Source organism: Puma concolor, chromosome A3 (genome assembly GCF_028749965.1).
Source record: "Puma concolor isolate L17-30 chromosome A3, mPumCon1.1.hap2, whole genome shotgun sequence".
NCBI classification, from domain to species: domain Eukaryota; kingdom Metazoa; phylum Chordata; class Mammalia; order Carnivora; family Felidae; genus Puma; species Puma concolor.
In genome coordinates this window covers 105,732,597-105,760,020 of record NC_141669.1, presented here as the reverse complement: position 1 = coordinate 105,760,020, position 27,424 = coordinate 105,732,597, and the positions used below count along the sequence as shown (strand labels likewise).

At 41.1% G+C, this 27,424-nt stretch overlaps 1 protein-coding gene across 8 annotated transcripts in view; it reads right to left on the bottom strand.

Moving 5' to 3' along the window:
* PAK5 (p21 (RAC1) activated kinase 5) overlaps positions 1-27,424 on the bottom strand; it is a 321,116-nt gene that overhangs the window by 88,522 nt on the left and 205,170 nt on the right. For all 8 annotated transcript variants that reach the window (XM_086701691.1, XM_086701692.1, XM_086701693.1 and 5 more), the window contains one exon: positions 15,873-16,087. In XM_086701691.1, the coding sequence (XP_086557817.1) occupies positions 15,873-16,076 (204 nt within the window). In that variant the 5' untranslated portion in view covers positions 16,077-16,087. The remainder of the gene's footprint in view (positions 1-15,872; positions 16,088-27,424) is intronic.

Below are 27,424 nucleotides of genomic sequence, written 5' to 3'. Positions count from 1 at the left end.
ATCCAGCTAAGCTGTGCCCAGCTCCTGACCTATGAAAACTGTCAGGATATTAATCAATGTGTCCTTTTAAGCTGTTGAGTTTATGGGAACTTGTTACACTGCAATACAAAACTAATACAGATTTTGGTACTTGAAGTGGGGCACTGCTGTAACAAATACCTAAAAACCTGGGTATTAGTTTGCTTGGGCTGCCATGATGCAAGAACCACAGATGAGGTGACTTAAACAACAGAAACATATTTCTAACAGTTCTGGAAGCTGGAGGTCCAAAAGCAAGGTGTTGGCAGGGTATTCTAAAGCCTCTCTCTTTGGCTTGTGGATGGCCACAGTCTACGTTCTCAAGTGGCCTTCCCACTATGTCTGAGTACCCCCAGGTTTCTTCCTCTCTTTACAAGGAGACCAGTCTTATTAGATTAGGGCCCACCCTTATGGCCTCATTTTACCCTTAATTACCTCCTGAAAGGCCCCATCTCCAAATGCAGTCACAGTGGCAGTTAGGACTTTGACATGTGGATTTTGGAAGGACACAAATTAGTCCCTAACAGCATAAGGGTTTTGTAACCAGAAAGTGAGTAGAGGTTGGAGGAACCTTGAGGAATATGGTAGAGAAAGTCTCAAATGCCATGAACTGACTCTTAGTAGAAATCTGGACTTTGAGGATGTTGATGACTAGGGCAAGTGAAAAACATTACTGGAAACGGGAGGGAGGAGGATCCTTGCTATGTAGTGGCAGAAAGTATGGAAAATCATCTTCTGAAGTTATCTGGAAAGCAGAAGCTGTAAGTGATAAACTTAGTGACAGATTGAAGGAGATTTCCAAGGAAAGTGTGAAAGGTGCTGCCTGATGTCTTCTTTATACTTACAAGAAGAAATGCAAGAGGAAAGAACTTAAAAAAAAAAAAAAAAAAAAAAAAAAAAAAAAGGAACCAGAATCTCAGGACTTAAAAGGTTCTGAGCCTCTGTAGACAGCAAAGATGCAAAAATGCAGAGACGGACTCTCAGAAAAGGCTGAAATGTGACCATACAACTCTGTTTCAAACTCAGAAAAATCAAAGGTCAAGAATATGCAATCACACAAAGGACTTTTTAACATTTATTTTGAGAGACAGAGACAGCGCCAGATGGAGGGCCCTAACTCATGAAACTGAGTTCATGACCAGAGCCAAAATCAAGAGTCAGATGCTTACACATGGGAGCCACGCCGGTGCCCCCACAAAGGGCTTTTTAGAGAAGTTAAGGGTATGGCCCACAGACCTTCTCAATCAAACCAGAGAATCTTTAGGGAGCTTAAGGGCACTGTCCCTCAGTCATCCTAGCAAGAGGCCAAAGTACAGGAGGGTTTATCTTAAAAATATCTATAGACATAGGGGCACCTGGGTGGCTCAGTTGGTTGAGCATCTGACTTTCGGTCAGGTCACAATCTTGCAGTTAGTGAGTTCAAGCCCCACGTCAGGCTTGCTGCTATCAGCCTGTCAGCACAGAGCCTACTTCAGATCTTCTGTCCCCCTCTCTGCCCCTTCCCCTGCTTGCACTCTCTCAAAAATAAATAAACATGAAAAAATATCTATGGATATAGCTTTTTCTGATGGACTGAACCACAGTGAAATCCATAAAGGGTCTACAAAGTTCTTGAGAAATTGTTTCAATGAAAATACTGCTAGCTCAGACCAAGGGGGCAGAGATGACAGAAAACAAAAGGAGGCTTTCAGACTCCCTGAATTCTACTGGCTAGATAAAATTGTTTTGCTTAAACACAGGCTTTTGTGATGAATAAGGGCAGAACCAGTGGGTGGAGTCCGAGCCACAGAGGATTAATCCTAAACCTTAAAACCTAATCAAGGAACTCCCAACCTTTGCCAGGCTGGATTTCAGAACAGCTTTGGACCAGTGATGCCTTCTTAACTTTTATTTCCCCTGTTTTGAATGTCTACAGCTATTATCCTAGGCCACCATCATAAGCTGGGAGGGGAGGTGGGGGAGCAGATTCATGTCTGTTTAGTTTCAAGCGTCCGCACCTGGAGAGGCATCCAGTCCTAGCAGCTGTACTTAATAGATTACACCCAAGTGCTTTATCCACACCTGCTCCCATTCTAACTTTGAGATGACACTCTAATGGGAAACGACTTTGAGAACCAGGGCTGGGGTGAATGCATTAAGCATGTGGGAGGGATATTGGGGACCAAAGTGGATGAGTCCCAGGGTGGACTCTGCCCCCCCCCCCCCCCAATGATTCCAGCCCCTTGGTGCTCATGCCATAAGTGTGGGCAGGACCTGTGACTTGCTTCTAACCAACAGGACATGGCAAAGGTGATCGCATGTCACTTCCACAGCTGTACTAGATTATAGGGCAAAGATGATGGGATGTCTCTCCCATGGTGATGTGACATGATATGGAAACAATGATGGGATACAGCCTCATGACTATGTTAGGATACGCACATAAGACTGCTCTCCTTGAAGAAGCAGGCTGCTGTAAGTTCTACAAACACAAGGAGAGAGATGATTTTTGCCAACAGCTTAAATGCGCTTGGAAGTAGATTCTTCCTGAGTTAAGCCTCCAGATGGCAATGAAGCCCTGCTGACCTCTGGACTGCAGCCTTGTAAGAGCTGGAGCAGAGAACCCAGTTAAGTCATGCCTTAGACTCCAGACACAGAAACTGAGGTCTGTTCTTTTAGGCCATTATGTTTGTAGTAATTTGTTATGCAATAATGGAAAACTAATACAAAGATTCTCCACAAGTAATGGACTGTGTGATGACAGAAAACTTAGACTCGTATCATCCTGGGTACAGCTTTTTTGGTTGAAATTTTAACCTTATACATAACAGGAGTAGCATCCAGTTAGTTGGATAATGGTGTGCTTAGAAATGATCAAAGTTGGGGCGCCTGGGTGGCGCAGTCGGTTAAGCGTCCGACTTCAGCCAGGTCACGATCTCGCGGTCCGTGAGTTCGAGCCCCGCATCGGGCTCTGGGCTGATGGCTCAGAGCCTGGAGCCTGTTTCTGATTCTGTGTCTCCCTCTCTCTCTGCTCCTCCCCCGTTCATGCTCTGTCTCTCTCTGTCCCAAAAATAAATAAACGTTGAAAAAAAAATAAAAAAAAAATGATCAAAGTATTGATACACTGCTTTATTACTCGTTTAAACAGAGTCAGCAATATAATTGTTTTATTTAAAATTACTTAACAGAATGATAAAGATTATAGGATTTGGCAGTGTCCCCAAAGAAGCCTGCAGCTGCCATTTTAGTGCCCCAATTTCTACAAGATGCTAAATGAGAGATGAAATTAAAGTTTTCAAGTTCCAAGCGTGTGTGGGAGTCACAGAGAGCCACATGCTTTTTCTTTCTTTTTCTTTTGATTTAGAAGGATTATTTTCAGTTAGGTCACCCCTGCCAGGAGAGAAGAGCTGGGGCAAATAAGGCATTCCTGAGAATATCATCTCCCTTTATATAGAATTTTCCAGTTATCAAAGCACAGCCATTCTCATCTGATGAGTTCAGCCGTCAGCAGTTGAGAGCAGATCACTCAGTGGGAAACCAACAGAAGTCTGGAGAGAGGCTTGCGATTGAACGGTTCATGGCTTGACCTCAGGCATGATCAGCCCATGGAGTGGTGAGGCTGTCCCAGAGAGAGCGTGAGGAGCACACGTCTGGATGTGTACTCATTTGCGTCTTAGTGCACACTTGCACTGACATTTCCTGTTCAAATATTCTGCCTAATTCACCTGAGAAGACTTGTGGATTACACCCAAAATAAAAGACTCTGCAAAGCATATGCAGTGCTCTGCAACTAGAAAATAAAGTCACATGCCAATAATAAGAAATCACATTGAGGCAGGCATTTAAATGATATCCTTTCAGATTCTGGAGGGAGGGCTAGTTTGTGGGCTACAGCTAGGTGCTTGAATCAGAAGCACCCCTTTTACTCAGAAACAGTATCTGACATCTAGCACTAACCTGCTGTGACCTTGGGAAAAATTTCTTTACCTAACCGGAGTCTCAGCTATATCATCTGTTAGATGAAAAGGAAGGATGAGGTAAGTAGAAAGGAATTTTTTGACTTAGCATCATTTATGCATGCAACGCTTGTTCATGCCCGAACACACCGTTATAATCAGGAGGCAGGGTGGTACAGTGGTTACAGCACGGGTTTTGTTTTGTTTTTTTTTTTTGAGAGAGAGAGAGAGAGCTGAACGGTCAGAGAGAGAAAATCCCAAGCTGGCTCCTCACCATCAATGCGAAGCCCAATGAGGGGCTCAAACTTAGGAACCGTGAAATCATGACCTGAGCCACCCAGGCGCCACACAGTATAGGTTTTGAGTCAGAGGTTTAGGGTTTGAATCTGGGCCTCTTCCAGTTGCTGGCTGTGGGACCTTTAGCAAGTTCTTTACCCTTCATAAGCCTTGCTTTCCTCACCTAAAATAGAAAATATCCCCCATTGAAAAGCTGTGATGAAGGTTGAGACAGTGTTATAAGTCAGTTGTCTAGTAATGCTGTGTAACAAACCACTGCACACTTAGTGTTGCACAATGTGCCTGGGGCTGGAGCAATGCTTTAAGCTGTAGAGATGCAAGATGTCCAGGGTGATTCTGCCCCATGTGCTCCTAACTCTTCTGGATTCTCCCAGCTGCCTGAGGCGTGTTTTTCTAATGGTGATGGCAAAAACACAGAGGCAAATCTCAGCTGTACATTGCAAGCCTTTGTTCACATTACCCGACTGGCCAAGGCAAGTTACATAGGAAAGTCCAAAATCAAGGGGTGGGGAAGTAGTCAGTCCTCCATGAGGCTATGGCAAGAGGAATGAAGAACTGAGTTGAATAATTCAGCCCAGCACAGATGGGAAGCTCTTCTGTAGGCTGGGCTTAATCAGAGCCATGATTCATCACTGACATCTCTGATTATGGTTTTTGTTTGTTTGTTTGTTTGTTTGTTTTTTCCCAACCTTCTCGATGCCAATCAATCTTTCTGTGTTACTTGAAGCACAGAAACTAGAAAATTACTAGAAAAACTAGAAAATTACTCTGGCTCAAAAATACCACCATTCTCCTCACCTGTCTGACACTGCAATAGAAGCTTCTCTCTTTGGAATTATTGTCTTTTTCTGTGGTCCTCCTATCAATAGCAAATACTTTGGAGGTAGGGAGGTATACAAAGTAATCATTAACCCGTTAGGAAAGAAGGGCAGAGGATGAAGAGAGAAATGGTATGGGAGTATGGGGCAAAAGAATGCTGCTGGGTCTTTGATATTAGATCTGGGTACAACTTAGAAATGGGGTAAATTTGAACAAATTGATCAACCATGGTCTTCTCCAAGGAAGAGGTTATTCTCCCCAACCTTTTAGGGAGTCCAAAACCTTGGCCTACATTCTGAAGCACTGGTTTTAGGAATGAACTCAGCATTTCCACTTTAACAACCTCCTCTGACTTCCCAAGTGAGGGAGAAGAAATGCTCACCTCTCATACTGAATGTGTGTAGGATTCTCTAACACTTGGGCAGTGATGGGGGAGGGGGAGATATGAAGGGTGTGGAGCCCCCTCATTCCTCAGGTCTCCTTGATGCTTCCTCCACACGTTCTTGCCTTCCCATGATTTCCAGCCCTGTCAAACTTGTGCCTGAATCTAGACTCTCCCCAATTCCTTTAATCCAGGCCAGGTAATGTCCCACCCATCCCAGCCTATGGTCTGGCCCTCATCTTCTCTTTCTCCCTAAACCCTTTTCAACCCAGACTCCCAAACTGGAAGGCTTCACCCACCAACTACCCACAAATCTACCTGTTAACAAGGACGAGGCTCAGCACCCACTTGGAGCAGAGCATGAGCTTCTTCATCTATATAACTGGTTCCTTCATCTACACAACTGGATTAAAACTATTTAGTGGTTATGGGATCACTACAAAATAATATTAAAGATTTTTTACTCTTCACAACACTCTCCAATGTTCAGTAACAATATTCTGGGTTTGGGTCAGGCCTGTTTCCTATGATATTTCTACATAATCCACAGATTACTACAGGTTTGATGCCTGCTTTGCTTCACACCAGCATCTGCTCTGGGACTAGTACTGGGTTCAAACAATCCTTGAGGTGGACACAGAACCCGTGCCTATATCCTGTCAATGTGTGGGAGCTGTTCTATCTCCTCTCTGGAGTCAGAGGAGGAGACCACGGTCACCGCAGGGATGCTGGCAAAGGCATTTTCATCTGTGAGAGGAGCCATTCAGAAACAGACCTGTCAGTTAGTCATAGATTACTTCCCAATACAACCCAATGTTGACAATCACTTAGTACATGGTACATTCCATTCGTGTTTATCTTCGTCTTGAGGGTGACTATGGATACTAAACTCTTGACAGGGAGTGACTGTGAGCATTCCTTCATGAGGTCTTCATGGTCCAATCTTCACTGGGAGCCTAGAATCCATCTCCCAAGTTCCAGGATCATGGACTAGGAAAGCCCAGTTATTTTGTGCTTGCTTCAGTGAGTTGCAGGTGTGGGATCCTCTCATTTGTGGTTACAGAACTGCCACCCTGGGTGTCAGGATGAACAGCCAAGAGGCCTGGAGGAGGAGTGTGTCTAATATTCTGCCCTCCTCAAAAGGGAGGAAGGGGTGATACCCGCAGTGATAACTTTCCTGTGATGGTTCCCTCTCCCCTGAAAACATCAGCCTTTGTTATTTGTGAAGTAACAACTAGGCCATCTGAGTTTAAGGCTGCCCCACCTTTGAAAGGCAATGTTAAGGAAGTTTAAATAAAACACTGCAGGGAAAGAAGAAAGATGGTACTTATAAGTGGTTGATGACAATTTTTACTTTTTTAACTTTTGGGGGCGTAGGTGTGTCTGTGGTCTGCCTGTGCGTGTGTGTGTGTGCATTTGTGTATCCATGCATGGAGTGGGGAGGGGCAGGTGTGGGACACATCAAACACTAATTTCATTGATACAAGCAAAAACTGCTTTCAGAAGCTTCCAGATATGGTTGGATTATAAAAATGAAGGTATACAATACATCTGACTTTGGTTTTGTCTTGGTCTATTCCTTTGGAACAAAGGTTACCTTGTGCCCAAGTCTAGTCTCCTGAATTTAGGCAAGTGAGAGAATTTAGGGGCCAGTGTGATGTTTCTCTTCCATAGTCTCTGCGGCCATGGGAAGGTTAAGAAGGCATACTAAAAATTGGAGGAGGAATTCCAGAATACTATAGGCACCAAAACAATGGTTACCCTCACTGGTTTTGCAAGTGTGGAAACACCAGTGATAACTTCAGCAGAGCATTAACATCCCCTTTCTCCTCATGACTGTGTTGGTTTCAGTCAACTCAACAGACACTGCTGTACATTTTTTCGGGCGGTGTTTTTGACGAGAGGTTTTAAAATACCAGTTATCTGCCCAACAGACTGCCTTTTATAATTAGATTTTCCTTCTCAAAAAACTTAGTCTTTAGAACACACACCCTATTTCTTCTGTAAGAACGTTTGTCAACATCACGTAGTCAGAAGGACTCCCTGAATCTCAACTCTTCATGCCTATTTAACTAATAATACCCCTAAGACCTGCTGGATGGCATATCAAAACAATAGAGTTGGCACAGTTTAAATTGGATCTGACCTTTAAATGAATCGATTCATTTCATAATAGAACAATTTCTTGATCCGCAACTTGAGTCCCTCGTGCATGGGGGGTTAACTAATAGCAAAGTCCTGTCTGTGGCTGATGAAAGCCACCCATCCAGACCCTCTTACGCATCTGACCACATCTCCTGCTCCTCTCCCCGACCCATTCTGCTCTAGCCCCACAGTCACCTGTTTGTCCTTTATTATAAGTCTCCATACCTTTTCCTACCACAGGGTCTTTGCACTGGTTTTTCCTTCCATCTGTGAATTTCTCCCCCTCCTAGGGATTCTCCCAGTTCTCTTGTCACCTTCCCAGAAGGACTCTACTCAAGGACTCCAAATAGCTTCCCCATACCCTCAGTTGCTTTATCTTATTATGTTTTATATTCTTCACATTTACTGCTCCTGAAGCTGTTGTTTGCTTATTTTTAAATGATCATTGTCTGTCTTCCCGTGAGAATTCAAGGTCCCCAGAATAGGCACCTGGCACTCTTTGTTCACATAAGCAACCCCTGACCCAGAACAACACCACGCACACAGTGAGCATTCAATAAATGGATGAATGAATGAAATTAATATAAAATTTTTTTTTGTATCCTGTGGGTTTTAATGATATAGATCTTAGAACTGGCTCTGAGTTAACAAACAAGGGTTGGCAACCCTGTGCATATTCTTAACAATGCCATGATCAATATTTTTATATCAGGCTAAGTGTTAGTTTAACAACACATTCAATTACCTTATTATATTTTATGTGTTTTTACTGTTGTTTATGTGCATTTATTTTAAGTGTTTATGGTTGAAGCAGCCAAGAAAACTTAACATACCCCACCTCTGATTTTCTTGAAATATTTGAGATTGTGACAAATTAATATCTAACTGTATAAGGTACTATGATTTACAGAATTAATTTAATAATAAGGGATATTTTACTAAAAAAACTGCTTAACAGATCTGTAATTTTATCACATTATTGACCTAAAGTAAAACAACGGAATGCATTCTTCTCCACATGCTAAAGCTCTTAGACAATTAGGATCTGGCCATGTAAGCTTGCAAGAGAAATATTAGAAGCTTCATTGTATGGATAAGGAGACTTCTGTTCAAAGAAGTAGGCAAACCACTTATCTAAAGCCATGCAGTTTATGAATTGGCAGATGCCGGACCTCGATTCCAGTGTGCCGGCTCCCTTCCATTTCTAAGTGCCCAGCTGGGTGAACACCAAGGTATTGAATTTCAGGTTGTAAGAAAGGTGCTTCTATATTCAATAGTATATTTCAGTAGAAACAGATCTAAAAGGAGGAAGATGTATAGCCACAAGGACTTAAGAAGAAAATTATGAGGAATCCATGAGCTTTAAGAGGGCACCCAGTGGAAAACATCGGGATGAAAATAGAAGGGCAGGAGCCACTCAGCCCAGCTGGAAGGTGTGTGAGGCTTTCATGTTATAAGACATTAAATAGGCATGGGAGCCAAAAGGTCATGATGGGGCAGTCCTCAGCTCTCAGAATTGCTGCGAGTCATTTCAGCTAAGAGCATAACAACCACCTGATACACACTTTAAACCCCTTGGTGACAACTCTCAAAAGGTGGAGGTGGTACTCAAAGAAAACATCCCTCCAAACTTAATTCTGACCAATGAGGAATTGCACATCAGCCACATTGAAATGAGAAGGATCTTTGGGAGAAACTCTTCCCTTGGGTCAAAAGGAAATAAATGCCAGAAAATGTCAGAGAGTTGTCTTGTACTTCAAGAAAGTTGATTACAAACATTTTCAAGGAAATGATGAAGCCCACAGAAATGCAACTAAGAAGGATGATGTGGCTCTAAACACGTAGATCCTGAATGCAAAACTGTGAATCATGAAAACAGAGAGACGATAGAGAATCACAGAGTAATTACAATGGAAGCATTCTTTGATGAGCTTTTTACATAAGCTCTGCTAGGGGAGAATACAAAATGGTGCCACAAGTCCTCAAGAACGGAGTGGCCACACCTGAGCATTTACCTCTCTTGATTTTTCCCTGTTTCTGAGAGTAGGGCAGTTTTTGATGTGATGGCCAGGGTTGGGGGGGAGGCGGTTAATGAGCAAGGAGAGCCTCAGCTCTGGAAGACTGGAAGACTAGAAAACACTGAAGATGACAAAGATGAAGCAGACCCAGAGAATTTTGCTTTGGTATTCTCTGTGATTCTTCAAACTTAAAAGATACAAAAAAAAAAAAAAAAAAAAAAAAAAAAAAAAAAGACTGCCAGAAAGGATTGAAAGATAAATTAGAGAAGGAGATGGTGAGTAAGGAGGCAGGGATTTTCAATGATGCCACAAGTCTCAGTTTAGACAAATTATATTCTGTGACACTGAAAGGGATGGCATATTACATTCAATGATCTCTGAGACAGTTGTACAGACTAGAAGATTATCAGCCAGCTAGAGAAGACAAAAATCTCTATTTTCCCCAAACCCCCCCCCCAACACCTAAAAAGTATTGGTAGTGTGTGAGGAGCAAGTTGTAGAAGCCACAGATAATCAAATTTGATATCAGCCCAAACATAGTGGCTTTGAATCTTTTTGCCCTCAAGAACCTTTTATAATTATTAAGGGCATACCACAAAATACTTTGGTTTATGTTGTATCTAGTAACATTTATTGTATTTGAAATTAAAACTGAGAAACATTTAAAACTTAAGAGGGGCGCCTGGGTGGCTGAACTGGTTAGGCATTTGACTCTTGGTTTAGCCTCAAGGACATGATCTCATGGTTTGTTAAGATTGAGCCCCATGTCAGGCTCTGCACTGCCAGCATAGAGAGCCTGCTTGGGATTCTGTGCCTCCCTCTCTTGCTGCCCCTCCCCCACTTTCTCTCTGCCCCTCAAAATAACTAAATAAGTAAATAACATTAAAGAAAACAAAACAAAACAAACAAAAACTTAAGAATACAAGCACAAAGGGTGCCTGTGTGGCTCAGTCAGTTAAGCGTCTGACTCCTGGGTTCGGCTCAGGTCATGATCTCACAGTCTCATGAGTTCGGGCCCTATGTCAAGGCTCTGTGCTGACAGCGTAGAGCCTGCTTGGGATTCTCTCCCTCTCCCTCTCTCTCCCTCTCTCTCTGCCCCTCCCCCACTTACGCTGTCTCTGTCTCTCTCAAAATAAATAAACTTAAAAAAATAAAAGAATACAAAGCACCAATCCATTAGGCATCAGACCCAGTGATGTCAAGACGTATCACATAGCTTCTGGGAAACTCCACTGTACATTTTGGAGAGAATGAGAGCAGAAAATGCATATGATCTCTTAGTATTAGGAAAACAGGTTTGATCCTGCAGACTCCCTCAAAGAGAGAAGTTCTGGATCATACTCTGAGAACTGTTACACAAAAATTTCTCACCATGTCCCCAAGGAGATACAAATATAGATGCTCATAACAACATTACTTATAAATAGCAAATACTTGCCAATATCCTTTAGTAGAGAAATGGGTAAACTGTAAAAAGAAAACCCTCTAATTTCTAAATAAACTCATTTTCTGCCTATCAATATGATTTACAGCAAAACAATGTTGTAAAAAAAACAACTTGGAGAATATTCTATCCAGTATGACATCATTAAATAAAATTCCAATATGCCATGGAACACCTGGGTGGCTCAGTAGGTTGAGCGTCAGACTTTTGATTTTGGCTCAGGTCATGATCCCAGGGTTAAGCCCCATATCGGGCTCTTCACTGAGCATGGAGCCTGCTTTAGATTCTCTCACCCCAGGGGTGCCTGGGTGGCTCAGTCGTTAAGTGTCTGACTTCAGCTCAGGTCGTGATCTCTGTTTGTGAGTTCAAGTCCTGCATCAGGCTCTGTGCTGACAGTTCAGAGCCTGGAGCCTGTTTCAGGTTCTGTGTCTCCCTCTCTCTCTCTGCCCCTCCCCCACTCATGCTCGGTCTGTCTTTCTCCCTCAAAAATAAATATTAAAAAAAAAAAGATTCTCTCACCCCATCTGTCCCTCTCCCCTGCTTGTGTACTCTCTAAAATACATATATATATTTAGAAATAATAGTATTATTTGCCATATATATATATATAATACAAATAATACTATTATTTCTAAAGCCCTACTTGAAACTGAAAACCAATATGAAGCAAGTATTAAAATATGCTATCTGTTCATTTTAAATAGAGGATACAAAGGCTTTTTAATATTATCCTCTGTATTTTTTCAGTATCTTTCAAATGATTTCCAGGCTGTTACCAAGAGTGATCATTAAGTTCTAACTTCAGGCCACCTAAAATAATGGTTCTTAAAGTGTATCCCCCCCCCCCCCACACTCATCAGTAGCATCAGCCTCATCTGAGGGCTTGTTAGACCCACAAATCACAAGGCCCACCCCAGACATCCTGAATCTGCATCTCTAGGTTGGGGCTAGGGAATCTGGGTTATGGCAAGCCACTCAGGAGATTCTGATGAAAGCCCCAGTTTGAGAACCAGAGTGCAAGAACAATGTGACCATTCAACCTGCCACTTAAATAAATGCATCTAATTCAGCAGAAATTTTGGTAACATTGCTTATGATGCTTTGTGGACAAAATGACATTAGACAGAAAAAGGAATTTCTCAAAGACACTTACCAAATGTCCTAAAAGGATCCCCCATATCTCTGGGGGTTCAGATTTTCTTCATTTGTCTAGGTGCCTTTGGCTTGAGTACATGAACTTTAACTTTTGACACAAATCTGAGCTAACCTGTGGCTTCTGGTTACATTTCTGACCATTTGGACATCCTGGTCAGCATAAACTTTGATTGATTACACCTTATGTGGATGAATTCCTTTATAATTACCTAAATCAAAGTTCTTAAAGTGCGGTTTCCAGACCAGCAACATCAGCATCACCTGGAAACTTATTAGAAATGCAAAATTCTGACCCCATCCCAGTTCTGCTGAATCAGAAACTTGGGGGATGGGCCCAGCAATCTGTGTTTTAGCAAGCCCTCCAGGTGACTTTGACGGACTATAGTTTGAGATACACTGACATCAATAAATCTACACAGAAGAAGAGCGTCCTGGCAAGAGTGATACGCAATTTAAAGAAGGTTCCGAATAGGAACGGCTGAAACACTAATCAGAGAATTAATCGCAATGGCGAATCTCCATTCAGAACCAGCCTGCCTAAAGCTTACTGAAGTGCTACACACTTCTTCCATTTACTGCTTTCGTGTGGTGATCTCTTATTTTTCTTTGTCCCCTTTAAAGGACAGCCTGAAAAAATTAGAATTGTTTGGTCTACTTAAATAACTTTGCCAAAATGGCTTTATCAGCACAATTCTTTTCACTCCTTTCTGTCAATTCCTGCATAGCTTATTTTGAGGATTGTTCTGACTTCTGAGATAGATTCTGCATGATTCATAATATGTTAAAACTATGGAAGATTCCTCCAGAGAAGGCATTTCCAAAAAGTAGATCATGCAAACCATGTGGCATACTTTGGCCCCTTGAACGCTTTTCTGATTCTAGAGATGCTGTGGAGTCAGCAGGATTCTCTCAGACCAATATTGTCCAACACGTGTCGACAGCACTGACTTCACTCACAGGATATGGAGGAGAGGATCAATCTATAGCAGTTGGTGAAAGTATCAAGTAGAGATTTATTGGGTGTCCTTCAGTTCAAAATGTTTGATTAACTCCACTCTTTCTGGGGAAAATTCTACCTAGCTGATTACTGTTTTGTTATTCCTTGTCCGTTCTTATTTTCTTTCTCACAGGCAAAACTGTGCCTGAGGTCCAATTTGCATAATTCAGGCCTGGGTCTCTACTGGAGATACATTTTCCCGTCATCTTGCAGTTTGCATTTAAGTGCCTATAACAAATATTATCATTTCATACAGACTGGAGGCTCACTCATGGGCACCAGGGCTAGAAAGCCCATAGAGTGAGTAAGTGAATCATGAGGCCCAGAAGTTCAGCAGTTAGGAAACCTTGGTCCAACTCTTAGCGGAGCTGGCAAATTCTGTCAGAGAGGATAATGGGCTAGCCCATCTGAGAAATGGAAGAAATGAACTAGAAGTCCTGTTAAGTCCTACCTTCACCAAGCATGGTGGATTATCACTGAGATAGGAACCTCCTCCTTCACTGCCAGCCAGGCCCTGCTAGGACCCAGATGAATGAAAAACCACAGTGCGTAGATAATACTCTGTCCTTACTCAATAATAGACACACTCTCTAATAAGACAGTGCATGTCCTGGGCCTTTAGCTAGGATGTTTTGAAGACTCTGTCTCCTTCTAGCTTGTTCCTCATCAAATAATAATGACACTTCAATAATTGTTTCACTGGGGCGCTTTTCCTTCACCATGAGGCTCAATGGCAGAAAATTTTTCTGGGCACAGTGCACATTCCATTGTTTGGGTTTTATAAAAACTTGGGATAGGAGAAAAATAATAAAAAGAAAGAGCAAATTCTTTCACTGCATTATTTACTCATTAGTTAAGCATTAGCCTTCTCTTAGGGAGAAAATCATGTTCAGTAGTAGGATATGGCCTAATATCAAGCAGTAGAGTTGGTTAATTGGTCACTTTCTTTTTAAAATTTATTTACTTTTATTTTTTCAAGTAGGCTTCACACCCAGTGTGGAGCACAATGCAAGGCTTGAACTCATGACCCTGAGATCAAGACCTGAGCTGAGACCAAAAGTCAGACACTTAACCAACTGAGCCACCCAGGTGCCCCCTTTTTTATTTATGTGTTTATTTATTTATTTGGTTAATTTCTATTAAATACCAGTCAATATCTGTTTTAAATGGGAGGTTCCTTTTTGTCCCCAAAGATGTATCTTCTCCAATATCCACCTTTTGAATATTTTACATTTTAGCTGGCCTAAAAGGTTTCTAAATCTTAATGAGAAAATCAAATTCACAAAATTCAAGATTAGAAGACTCTGTATTTACCTTTGGGTGGGACAGACCTACCCATTCAATACCAGAACAGAATGACCAAGACTGTGTGCACATGATGGAATGACAATTCTACTTTACTTAGCTCAGGTGGTATGTTGTAAGAATTTCCTGTAACTTATCAGCCAGGCCTCTTTCTCTGCATCCTTTAAAAATGCATCCACTTGTTTTGCCTAATCACTAACACACAATGTACTCAATATTCATCTTTACACAGAAGAGGCTACTTCATGCAGCTCAGATGTCTGCTAATACAATGAACAAGAGACCTATTGCATAACATGATGATAAACTTCAATGATGTTTAACTCCCATAGGGAGCTTTTGGACAATTTTTTAGTGGTCTACGGAATTCTTATTCTGAGATGCAGAAGGAAACAGCAACGACTGAATTTCCTTTGTAGCCTCTTGACATTTTGAAATTACTGTGTCTCCTTTCTGCTTTAATGCAATTATCTTCATGAACATACCTTGCCAAAAATCTACTAGCCACTTCTTTAAGGCAAATTATATTGTATTCTGGGACTCAAATGATTCATTCTTATTTGAAACAGCTCTCTCTTAGACAATGAAGACAAATATGAATATATATGTATATAAACATGATTATATATAAAAGGTACATATATGTGTGGACATGTATGTTTATGTATGTGTATATACATACATATGAATCATTTATTATTGTTAAAATCTGTTAGTGCTATATTTGATATGCAAGTTAAACATTCTAAAGGGCAAATTCAAAACACCTAAAGGTAGCCTATTTCATCAGAGGTTACTGACCACACTTACCAGAGGGGGTAGATAATATTCTTCAGTATGAAGACTAGCAAACACCATTTTATTTATTTTTATTTAAAAAATTTTTTAAGAGAGAGAGAGAGAGAGACAGTGTGTGAGTGGGGGAGGGCAGAGAGAGAGGGAGACTGAACTCCCTGAAGCAGGCTCCAGGCTCCATGCTGTCAGCACAGAGCCGACGCAGGGCTCGAACTCACCAACTGTGAGATCATGACCTGAGCTGAAGTCGGACACTTCACCCAGGCATCCCAACACACGCCATTTTTAAGTAGAAATAAGACTTGTCTATTTTGTGATTACATTTTATGTGTTTGATTAAAAAAAAATCTCACATCTGAAAGTTGCAGTTCCTTTTCATGTGCTGCAATTTACAATAAGTGGTGAACATTATAATCACTGAAGAGTAAGTGTGGATAATCAGCAGATACTTAAAAACAAATACATGATTTAGGCATTTTCTAGCTTGCCTGTAAATATGGTACACTGCATTAAATGAGAACATGCTTCTTAAGCCAACATAAAGACAGAATCCTCACCATACCTTCATAGGAGCCAGCTGGATGGGTGTGATGCAGGAAGGGTCTACCATGGGCTTCCGCCTGTTGGCCGTGTCTGCTAACAGGCTGTGCCACTGCTGCGGGAGGCCCGTGAATTTCTGTTCTTGCGGATCAAACCCAGTGTGAACCCTGTGTTCAAAGTTGGATGGACCAGATATTTCAATCTTTTTCTTTTTCTTTCCGAACATGATGCAAAGACCTGGGAAATGCAAACAGAAAAGAGATAATGTTTGTATCTCGCCAGCAGAAGATGATAGGAAAACTATCCATTCGCAGTTCTGCCTTTTCGATTATTCCTCTAGGTATCAGCAGCAAAAGATGAAAGTTGGATTTTCAGGGGGTGTAGATAAGATATTTCACTCATGATTTGTTTTCTCCTTGCACTTGCCATGTGGATATACAGTTCCCTGCCCAACTGATTTTGGATTTGGCCATGTGAACTGCCTTGATATGGACTGTGCAGCAGTCCGGTGTGGAGGCACTCTGAGTAGAAGAGTAGAAGGCACTCAGAACAGAAGGCACTCTGTGTTTCTACTTTCCTCCTTGTGCTTCTGGTGGGTGATACTCCCTCAGCCTGCATCCTGGAAGGAGAGATGCATGAAGCAGATCCAAATCCAACCTCCAGTCTGAAGCCGTGCCCAGCTGAGCCACAGGTGACTCATGAGTAAGAAATCAAGGCTTATAATTAAGCCACTAAAATTCTGAACTTGTTATGTGGTATTAGCAAAGCAGAAGTTGACTAGCATGCAGGGAGAAGCATCTCAAAATTTGGTGTGCACTTGAAATCTCAAACCTCTGTATGGACAAATATATGTTTATACATGAAAAATGAGGTTAGTAATCACATTCACCATATAAAATTATTATTAGGATTAAACTAGTAAACATTGGTAAAACACTCTGAAAAGTCCCTGGCACAAAGTAAGTGCTACAAATATAAATAGATCTCTGAACAAATAGAGAAGAAAGTTGACTGGCATTGCCTGCAGAGAAAGGAGCTGGGGAGACAAAGCAGGGAGAAAGACCCATTTTTTCACTGTATATTATGTTTAGAACTTTGTAGCATGTATGTTGCCTATTTGAAACAATGTAGTTTACCTAATTAAAATATACCTTGTGACCAGGATACCTCTAGAAAATATTTAAAATAGTCACTGTGTGCTTTATGGTACCGAAAACATGTCAGACAACCTGGGTTTGAATCCCAGGTAGGTTGCCTATTCACTATGATCGTGGGTAACTGCTTTTCCATCTCTCAGTTTATTGTGAATAGGACCATCATGATCATTTGGGGAACCCTGAAAAACACTTTTGCAGGCATTATAAATGATGATGGTTTGGCTTCAACGTTGCTTTGTTGGGAAACCTTCCCTCAGCCTTTAGGCTTGAATAGGTGAGTTATACATTCATATAGCTCCATGTACATATTCTTCCCAGCATTTACCTACTTGCTATCAATTAATTAGGTGTAATTGTGTGCCTAGTGTCTTTTTTTCCCTACCAGACATAGTAGGGAAATATCTGGTAATATCCACCAGAGAAGGGGTACTATCGGCTTGTTCACTACTGCATGCAGTACCTGCTCAAGAAATATCTGCTCACAGACTAAAATCATGAGCACAGTACATTTATTCAGTGAATGACACCTGGGGTAAGAGCACCAAAGGTGTTAACATCTTCCCTTGCTCTCCCCCTCCCCTTCCCTCGCCTTTACCTTCCATTAAAATGTGTTTCTTCTCTTAACCAGTTATCCCTGCTTGGGAAACAGGGTCTTCCTGGTGCCTTCACATTTTCCCAAGTTCCTATTCCATCCTCTACCCGGGTGTTGGGCCGCCATAACAAAATACCTGAGACTGGCTAGCTTAAACAACAGACGTTTATTCTTTACAGTTCTGGAGTCTGGAAGTCCAAGATCAAGGCTCTGGCAGATTCGGTGTCTAGTGAGAATGGACTTCCTGCATGGCTGTCTTTTTGCTGGAACCTCACATGTTGGTAGGGAAAAAGGAGCTCTCTCTGTCCTCTTCTAACAATGGCACTAATTCTCCATTCATGAGATTCCACCCTCATGAGCTAGTCCTCTCCCAAAGGCCCCACCACTTCCTAATGAGCTCACCTCGAGGGTTAGGAGTTCAACCTATGGGTTTTGGAGGGACACAATTAGACCACAGCACTGGATATGTATTCTCTTGACAGTGATCAGATTTTTCACAGCCTTAACTCCCTAGACTCTATCAAAACCCATTTTCCCATCCATCGTGGTTGTTACTTAAGACTAATTGGGGAAACTAATATAAAGGGATAAAGAAAAATCAATGAAAGATAATAAGGGCTGAAAACACCTTGATGTGTTGTTTCTTTTGGAGAGCATAGCACAACTTAAAAAATTCTTTAAGTACCTTACTAAAGTGGGTTAATAAATACAGGTCGGCTGACTTTAAACTTTTGAGAATACCCAAGCCAAAATGTAAAGAATTTAAGGAATCCAGTTGTGGTAGACCATTAGAGGAATGGCCCCTGATGTTTCATGCCTCCCAGTGTCCATGTCCTTATGTGGGTCTCTCCCACACTGACTCTGGGCCTGAATATGTAATTTGCTGTGGCCAATGGGACAACAGAAACCATGACACAAGCATGAAATGATCTTGGACACTGGGGTTTGCCTTCTTACTGCTCTTGGAACAAACAGCCAGCTTGAGAACAAGGCCAGGTCATCCTGCTGGAGGATGACAGATGGTGTGGTCCAGTCACCCATCAGTGCATCCAATAATCAGCTCTGGTAGCAAAGCCACATAACTGACCAGCAGCTATCCACTAAGTGAACCCAGTCAAAACCAGGAGAAGAATCATGCAGCTAAGCTAGACCCAAAGTGCTGACTTATAGAATCAAGACATAAATAAATGGCTGTTGCTTTAAGCCATTACATAGTGGAGTAAATTTTGGCACAGAAAATACCAATAGCAAAGACCTGCTTATCATCCCATACCTTGTATCTTCAGGTGCCCATCATTTTTCTCTTTCTACTTTAGCTGCTTCAAAGTCTCAAGTAATAACATCCAATGTGGTAACTGTGTTAGCTGTTATACAATTGCATTAACTCAGAGGAACCTTGATTATGATGTTACCATCTGGTTGGCTGAGGGCCTGGAATGTTTTCAGTGGCCAGGAAATTATGCCAAATATGTAAGTGGGTCTATACACTACCTCTCAGTATTATATCGTGAAAATAAAAATACATTTGAAAATATAATTTGGTCATGTGTTGGTGGAGTCCACTTGACATTTGAATAAACTTTATGACTATTTTTTTTAAAACAAGGTAGCAATTATCTTAGAAAAATCACTTAAGGAGAGTTATTTTGCATGAATTCATACATGAACTAGCACTGAAAATGCTAGGTCAAATATTTTTAGAATCAGAATAGAAATGTTTTACTATTCCCTTCCTATTTGTGAATGTCCCAGTGGTTGCCATGCCACTCATATGAAAATATAAAAAAGAAGATATCAATGAACTAATACTGTTCTTGTTCTAAAATAAGGCAGTTGTCCTGTGCTTGAATTAATTTACCTACACTGTATCCTGTGATACTACATAACTGTAATTTACATGGTTATACAGTTCTACACTTCTAGTAAGTTTGAGCTAAAGAGTTATAGAGGAAGAAACTAGACAGGAAAATTTAAAAGTTCTACATTTTCAAGCAATGTTTCCCTAAATGTAGAGACAGCATCACCATGAGGTACAGTGATATTTCATTAGCGATGGCCATTACTCTGGTAGCAATGAGGAAACTCACACTCAGGTGAAGTAGTCCTGATGCTTTTTACATCATGAAAGAGAGAGATACACGGTAGGGGGCCCTCCTAAAATCCATGATCTGCTTGGAACGGTTTCTTCTCTTGGATATGTCCATGATCTGTCTGTACCTGGCATAGTGCTCAAGGTTCACCTTGTCTATCTCACTTAGAACTCACAATAGCCCTATTTTGGTGGCAGGGGGTGATGGGGTGTTCCAAGACCACCCTCAGGTTTGATTGGCTAGGAGAACTCACAGAACTTAGCACATACTCACACTCCAGCTGTGATTTATTACAGTGAACATATGCAAAGCATCATCAGCAAAGGGAAAAAGACACATGGGCAAAGTCCGGAGGAAACCAGGCATAGGCTTCCTGGCATTCTCTCTCAGTGGACTCACATAGGACGCGATTAATTCCTCCAGTACTGAATGGTTTCAGTACGTGAAAAATGTTGTTGACCAGATAAGCTTGTGATACACTCAGTGCCTGAAGGTTTTATTCAGTATAGGTCACATAAGTACCCTTTGCTTGGCCCATGCCAAAATTTTAGAATCCAGAAGGAATTCAGGGGTTCAGCATAAACAACATTATTTGCATAAACAATTTAGGCACAGTGAATCATTCTTATCAGGGAAAGGTGGGACCCCTCCTAAAATCCAAGCTTCCATATGCAACCTTACAAATCAGCTTTTCTAAGATACGTGGTCTCACACATTAACTCTTCTCTGCACAGGAGGTGTTATTATCATATCTCTATGGAGGAAACAGAAGCTCAGAAGTCAGAAAATGGCAAGTCTGGAGAATCAGAACCTCAAAACACGTGCTTTGAATCACTAGAAAAGCAACACTGCCCTGCACTAGCTTTCTTTATCAGACATGTTCACCCCTGCGATTTTTAGGAAACTTGTTCCCCTAGAGAGATATGCATTAATGGGGAAGGTGGGCTCTAATAAGGTAACGGAGATTTTGGAGATTTTTGGGTTCTGCCATGTCTCTCCAGAAAGACCCTTTTTCTGACTGAGCTGAACTCTGTCACTGAGTAAGTAAGGTCAAAGGGCTGCTGGGAACCTGGACAACCCCTCAGGTAGAAAAAAGACCCCTGCTGTTCAGCATCTATGTGAATCAAGGGCATGGAATACCTTGACCTGCTCCTGAGTTCCAGCAGACCTACTTCCAGAACGATTTGGTAGAGACTATTCAGCACAGAAACTTTTGCTACAGGTTTTTAAATCAGGCATTTCAAGACTTATTGCTAATGTTTCCTAATTCGTTTCGTTACTAAACAGGCATGTGAGCACTCACCTGCTAGTCTGACTAAGGGTTACCAAAAGTGTGTTCCTGGGAACATCAGCTTTCTGAAAGGTGAAAAATTTAGAGGATGGAAGGTTGGTTCCTCAGGTAGGTAAATCTGGGAAACAATGGATTATATAAATTTCCTTTGTGGGACTTCTCAAGGTCTTTATTATGCTACTGTGTAGTTACATTCCTAGAGAAAGAGGGTAAACAGACCCCCGAATCCCTGTTTCCAAAAGTTTCTTGCAAAACTCAGAGCAAATACTGCTTTGATGGATGGCTTTGGTCACCACATGTTCTTGTATGGAAGTTATCCTGGAAGAAACTGAAGGAAATCCAAATCCCCAGACTCTAACACAACACTCTGACAGCTTCACTGTCATCTCAGCCCTTAAGCTGCTTTTAGCAAGACCCCAGCTGTTGGCCCCAGCTTGGGGTGTTGTCCTGCTTTATACGTATGCCTAGTCTCAAAGCTCTTGTAGGTAGCATCTCCCCATTTGGGCCTATTAGCTGGGATAATGAGCAGAGATTCAAAGGACTGGCAAGCAAGAGAAGGGCATCTGGGATCAGTTGTGTCAGGCTGCCTGGTATGGTTGGCACAGCACCTTACCAGGGACAAGAAAATGCTACTTGAAGTATATTTATGTTGGGCTAATTGTGCTAGACACTGTTTTATACGTATAAACTCACGCATGCTCCTCACAATAATTTGTGTCGTAAGGGTTGTTATTATTCCCGCCATATAGATAAGGAAACTGAGTCTCAGGGAGATGAAGGAGTGCCCACGTTCACCCAGGTAGGAAGAAACTGAAATGATATGCAAGCCCAGGCAATTCACATCCTAGGAACAGGCTCCTACACTTGCTGTCTTGAATATCAGAGCAGTCCCCACTGCTCTGTGGGATCACTGTGACCCTGGCAGCCTGTGACCCTGGCGGCCTGAGATAGAGTCTTCCTCTCTAAGTGCACATAATTCCAGATTTGCCTAGCTTCTGGAATAGTTGGAATTACTAAATTAGAAGGCATTGGAAGAAGCCATTTGAAAACATCAGCAACAGTAATACTGGGTAACACGAAATGAATATTTCCTGGAATCGGACATTGTCTAGGCTAAGTGGAATAGCCATTCTCTTATATTCTGACAGTTCTGTGAGGTATTTATTTTACAAGTGCAGGGATTTAAACTCAGGGAAGTTAAATCACATAGTTAGTTACCCATGGTACCATGGTTACTAAGTGCCAGGAATGGAGTGAAACCCAAATCTACCTCATTTCAGACTTGGCTCTTAAGGGGCCATGTTTGACTGTCTGGTTGCAAAGTCCTATTCCATTTTCAGTACGCAATTAGGAGTCAATTTTAGGCAACACCAATAATTGTGTGTCTGGAACTAGCACTAGCCTGGGTGCATAGGCAAGCTGGGGAACTCACCCAAGCTCTGTGTGACATCACAAAGTAGCAGGGAATTTGGAGATAAACAGAAAAATACATGTCACCTTGCAAGATGTACATTCTTTACAAAATAAATGATTATTTATAATTTTTTAATGTTTACTTTTTTTTTGAGAGAGAGAGAGAGAAAGAGAGAGAGAGACAGACAGACAGCATGGACGGTGGGGCAGAGAGACAGAGGGAGACACAGAATCTGAAGCAGACTCTAGACTCTGAGCTGTCAGCACAGGGCCCAACGTGGGCCTCGAACTCTGAATGGTGAGATCATGACCTGAGCTGAAGTAGGACATTTAATTGACAAAGCCACCCAGGTGCACCAATAAATGATTATTTGTAAAGAACCCATCATAAAAATAAGAGAAAGACATGAAACTTTGGGAAAACCAAAAACTGAAATAGAAAGAAAAGATAATCATAAGATAATTCTTGGCTCATCAGTAAGCAATGACAAAAATCACAAAATATAAGGACCATTTAACATACATAATCAAAAACAGCCCACAAAATTATATTGGGAAAATAAGGGAGGTGGGCAGATTATGTAAGAAAGCTAACTTCTATCTACATAGCAAAAAATAAAAGGAGGGAGATGCCTAAAATTGCTGAAGCTGCATACATATATTTTTGGCTATATATAAAACACTGAGGGGTGCCTGGCTGGCTCAGTCAGTAGAGCATGTGACTCCGTCTCAGGGTTGTTAAGTTCAAACAGCACATTGGGTGTAGAGATAACTTAAAATCTTTTTTAAAAAACAAAGAAACAAAACACAACTGAAAGGAAAAAAAAAGGTCCAAACTGAAGAAATGTCATGATGGCCTCTGGTAAGCAGAACTTGGAGTTATCATGGGGTATGGTCAGGCAATCATCAGATTTCTCGTGCTCTTTTGTAAACCACATTTGGTATATTTCTTTCCTAAAATATTTTTTTAATGTTTATTTAGTTTATTGAGAGAAAGAGGGTGTGAGCAGGGAAGGAGCAGAGAGAGAGAGAGACAGAGACAGATAGAATCTGCAGTAGGCTCCAAGCACTCAGCTGTCAGCAGAGAGCCTGATGCGGGGTTTGAACCCACAAATGAGATATGACCTGAGCTGAAGTCTAACGCTTAACCAACTGAGCCACCCAGGCGCCTCAATTTTTAAAAGTATTTTTAAACCAACAGGCAACACTTATTGAAATTAACATGTATCCAAACATATAGAAATAAAATGTTAAAAATCCATCCTTTGGGTTAATGTCCAGAAAAAGAGATTGATTTACATGGGTAACAACCATCTTTTTGTTTTTTGTTTTGTTTTCTACAACCATCATTTTGAAATATCGAGAGTAGTCATTCACGAATGACTGAAGAAGCTGCTATCCTTTGGAAACTACATCAGATGACAGCTTGGTTTTCCAAATGGCACCAGTCCATTCAGATTCTTATCTTGCCTGAGAAATGGCGGTTCATACAGAATGAGTGTTTTGATGTGTTTGAATCATTCATTAACGTGTCTGACTCACAAGTAGGTTTCTAATCTTGGGCCCTTTCACCTATATTTCTATTGTTCTACATTTCTTGCTAAAGTTTTTGAGTACCAGAAAAGACTACTTAATTTTGTGGTGGCCATATTCACCAAAAGTGGTGTGCAGCTTAGGAAAGAAACATCTCCTCTGATTGTTGAACAAGTGGATGAGCAGATGGAGACATATAAAGAAACCACATTGGACCTAAACTGGTATCCCTTATTTCTTGCCCCTCTAGGAAGTCTTTTAGGTCATACTGGTTGAAGCTCATGGTATAAGCATTGTATTGCTCAGAGCTCTTCCAAGAATCAGAACCAGTAGGATTTATACAGATGTATGTAAGAGGAGATTTATTATAGGAATTAGCTAATGTGGTAACGTTGGCCAAAATGTCCCATGGTCTGCTGTCTACAAGCTGGACAAAGCTAGTGATATAAATCAGTCTGAGTCCATAGGTGTCAGAACCAAGGACTCTTAGTTGATATAAATCTCAATCTGAAAACATAAGAACCAGTAGGGCCCATGTCCAAGGACAGAAGAGGATGTCTCCGCTCAAGCAGGGAGGGAGTGAATTCACTCTTCCTTTGCCTTTTGGTTCTTTGAGCCCTCAAAGAATTGCATGATGCCCACCCACCTTGGGGAAGGTCATTTGCTTTATTCAGTTCCCAACTCAAATGCTAATCTCTTCCAGAAACAGCCTCAGAGATACACCCCAAAACAGTTTACCAGCTATCTGGACATCCCTTCCCCAGTCAAGTTTACATATAATATTAAATATCAGAAGCATGTATGGAAGAATTTATAAGAATGTTCTTGTTTAGGTAGAAAATGAAGTGACCTTGCAGGTAGATTTTAAAACTCAACCTGACTTGAGCATGCTAACTGGCCCAGAAAATTGCCACTAACACTTTATTCTCCTGAATATTTTTAGAGCAAAAACTCAGCATCAGGACCATGAATTACATTTTCAACTTTCTTGTTCAAAGTTTAATTCGCTATACATGCCTGGTAATTTTATTTTTATTTTTATTCTTTTTTGCAACTTCTGCCATTCTTTATTAATTTGTAGAGCTTGAATATTCAGTAATAGTAGTGGTACACTGATGGGGAGCAGCTGTAGTTTCCAAAATGTTGGCATGCTCAGAAGAGGTTTTGAGTGGACTTTGGGCCACAGGATACAAGTTCACGAGGTATTGATTTTCTAATGTATTCAAAACTATTAAAAAGATACTTGAGACACATGATAAGACATGGATGAACCTTGAAGACATTATGCTAAGTGAAATAAGCCATACACAAGGGAATATTGTAGGATTCCACTTACATAAGGTAACTAAAGTAGTTAAATTCATAAGGACAAAAAGTAGAATGGTGGTTTCTAGGGGCTGGTATGAGGGAAGAATGGGGACTTATTGTTTTTATTATTATTATTATTATTATTATTATTATTATTAACTTTAGAAAGAGACAGAGAAAGCAAGTGAACTGGGGAGCTGGGGAGCATGAAGCTTGACATGGGGCTTGATCTCACGACTCTGTGATCATGACCTGAGCCAAAATCAAGAATCAGACACTCAACTGACTGAGACACCCAGGTGCCCCAGGACTTACTGTTTGATAATGTATAGTTTCATTTGGGGAAGATGAAAACGTTCTGAACATGGATGGAGGTGAAGGTTGCACAATAATGTCCATGTGCTTAATGCCACTGAGCTATATACTCAAAAATGGTTAAAATGGTGAATTTTATGATATGTATATTTTATAACAAAAATAAAAATAAAATACATAAAAAATAATAGCTAATAATATGAATATGTTCCAAAAGCTTTGACCTTCATGGGGGATGCAGTTAGCAGAAAAGGGTCGTGTTGAAGATGGGGAGGGCTAGGGACAAGATAAGCAGAATGGGAGCCAATCTATTAGACAATATTTTGTTCATATTCCCCCCACTTACCATCAAAATGGTATTGGTCTAACCTTTGACGTTGACAACTACTTGGAGGTACACTTGCAGGCCCTACAGCTGAAGTGAGGAGTCAATATAATTACTGGACTATGAAGGTTTTGAGCCAGACAGACATCTGGATACTTAATATGACACCTTTAATGTACATCTCAAAAGTGGTTCTTTCCTCACTGACTCCCTCATGAAGAGATTTTTCTTTTCTTAGCCTCAATTCTACTTTGAAGAACTTGGCAAATGTAATAATGGATACTTAAGTACTTCAGAAATACCTAGCCGTGTTCAGATAATTTAGGTTTAATGACCGGCCTGTCATTGGTAGAAGAAAGATGGCTGTTTGAGAAATTGTATTGCAGAGGGGATGGCACCAACCCCACTATACCCCTGTCCAGATGCCATTGCTCAGATACACATTTGTCATAGGCTCAGGACCAGGACTAAAAGGCTTTCAGGTATGTTGCTTTTAGGTAAAATATAACATGATTCACACATCTGTGATTCAGGGGAAAACATAAAAAACTTGGGATGGGTTCAATCTAAAAATAAAGTTATTTTCGAAGACAAATTATTATTGCATCTAAAAAAATTCTCCCTCAGATTCTTTTATTGTAGTGTCTCTTGGACATCACGCATGGGACAGTCCCTGTTTTCCACCAGGTGCTTCCCCCTCCAGAAAAACTTCAGAGCATACTGGCTCAGTAAGATTATTCTTGTACCTGGTCCCCATTTCTACTGCACAGACACCTGTAATCCAGTTGTTCCAAGCTTCAAGCTTGCTTTTCTGACCTGAGCCCAAATCCAACTGCATCTGCCTTCTCAACAGCTGAAGCCCCTTTCTTCTCATGTAGAGCTGACTCTGGATTCCAATTTCTACCATGTGCATTTGAACTCAGCCTCCATACCACACTCTTTGTTTCTTATTTGTCCTTTTCTACTGTATGACTCTCTTAGGCACTTCCTACTTATTGAGTTGTTTGGATTTCACCTACTTGCTGGTTCCTTCTCATCCAAGCTTCCTGATTCCATCCTGATTCTGGAATCTGTGGCTGTGGTTGGATTTATCACATTCATGCACCCAACTTCACACTGTCTGGACCCTCAACATTGCAAGACCACTCTGGTCCAGCCCAATTCTTCATGCTGGCTTCAATTCATCCATCTCATTTTTCTGCCACCCAACACAGGGGACTGACAAAAGGCATCCTTTGAGGAAAACATATTTAAATTCTAATCATTTTTACACTGTCCAGAGTGATAACATAATGTTAAAACAGTAGCAAGAGGACTATCATAGTTCATAGAAGAGCATCAACAGAACAGGCACTCAAAAATTGCAGAAAATATGTAAATGTTATGGTCAAAAGCTACTATTTCACCACGGTCTTACTGCAAACCACAAATTTATTTCCTCCTTATGCCAATGTCTCCAAATGTGCAGACATAGCCCAAACTCCTCTCCTAAGCTTCTGATTTATGCAATCCAAATCTCCTCTTGGATTCTTCCCATTATTGACATTTCT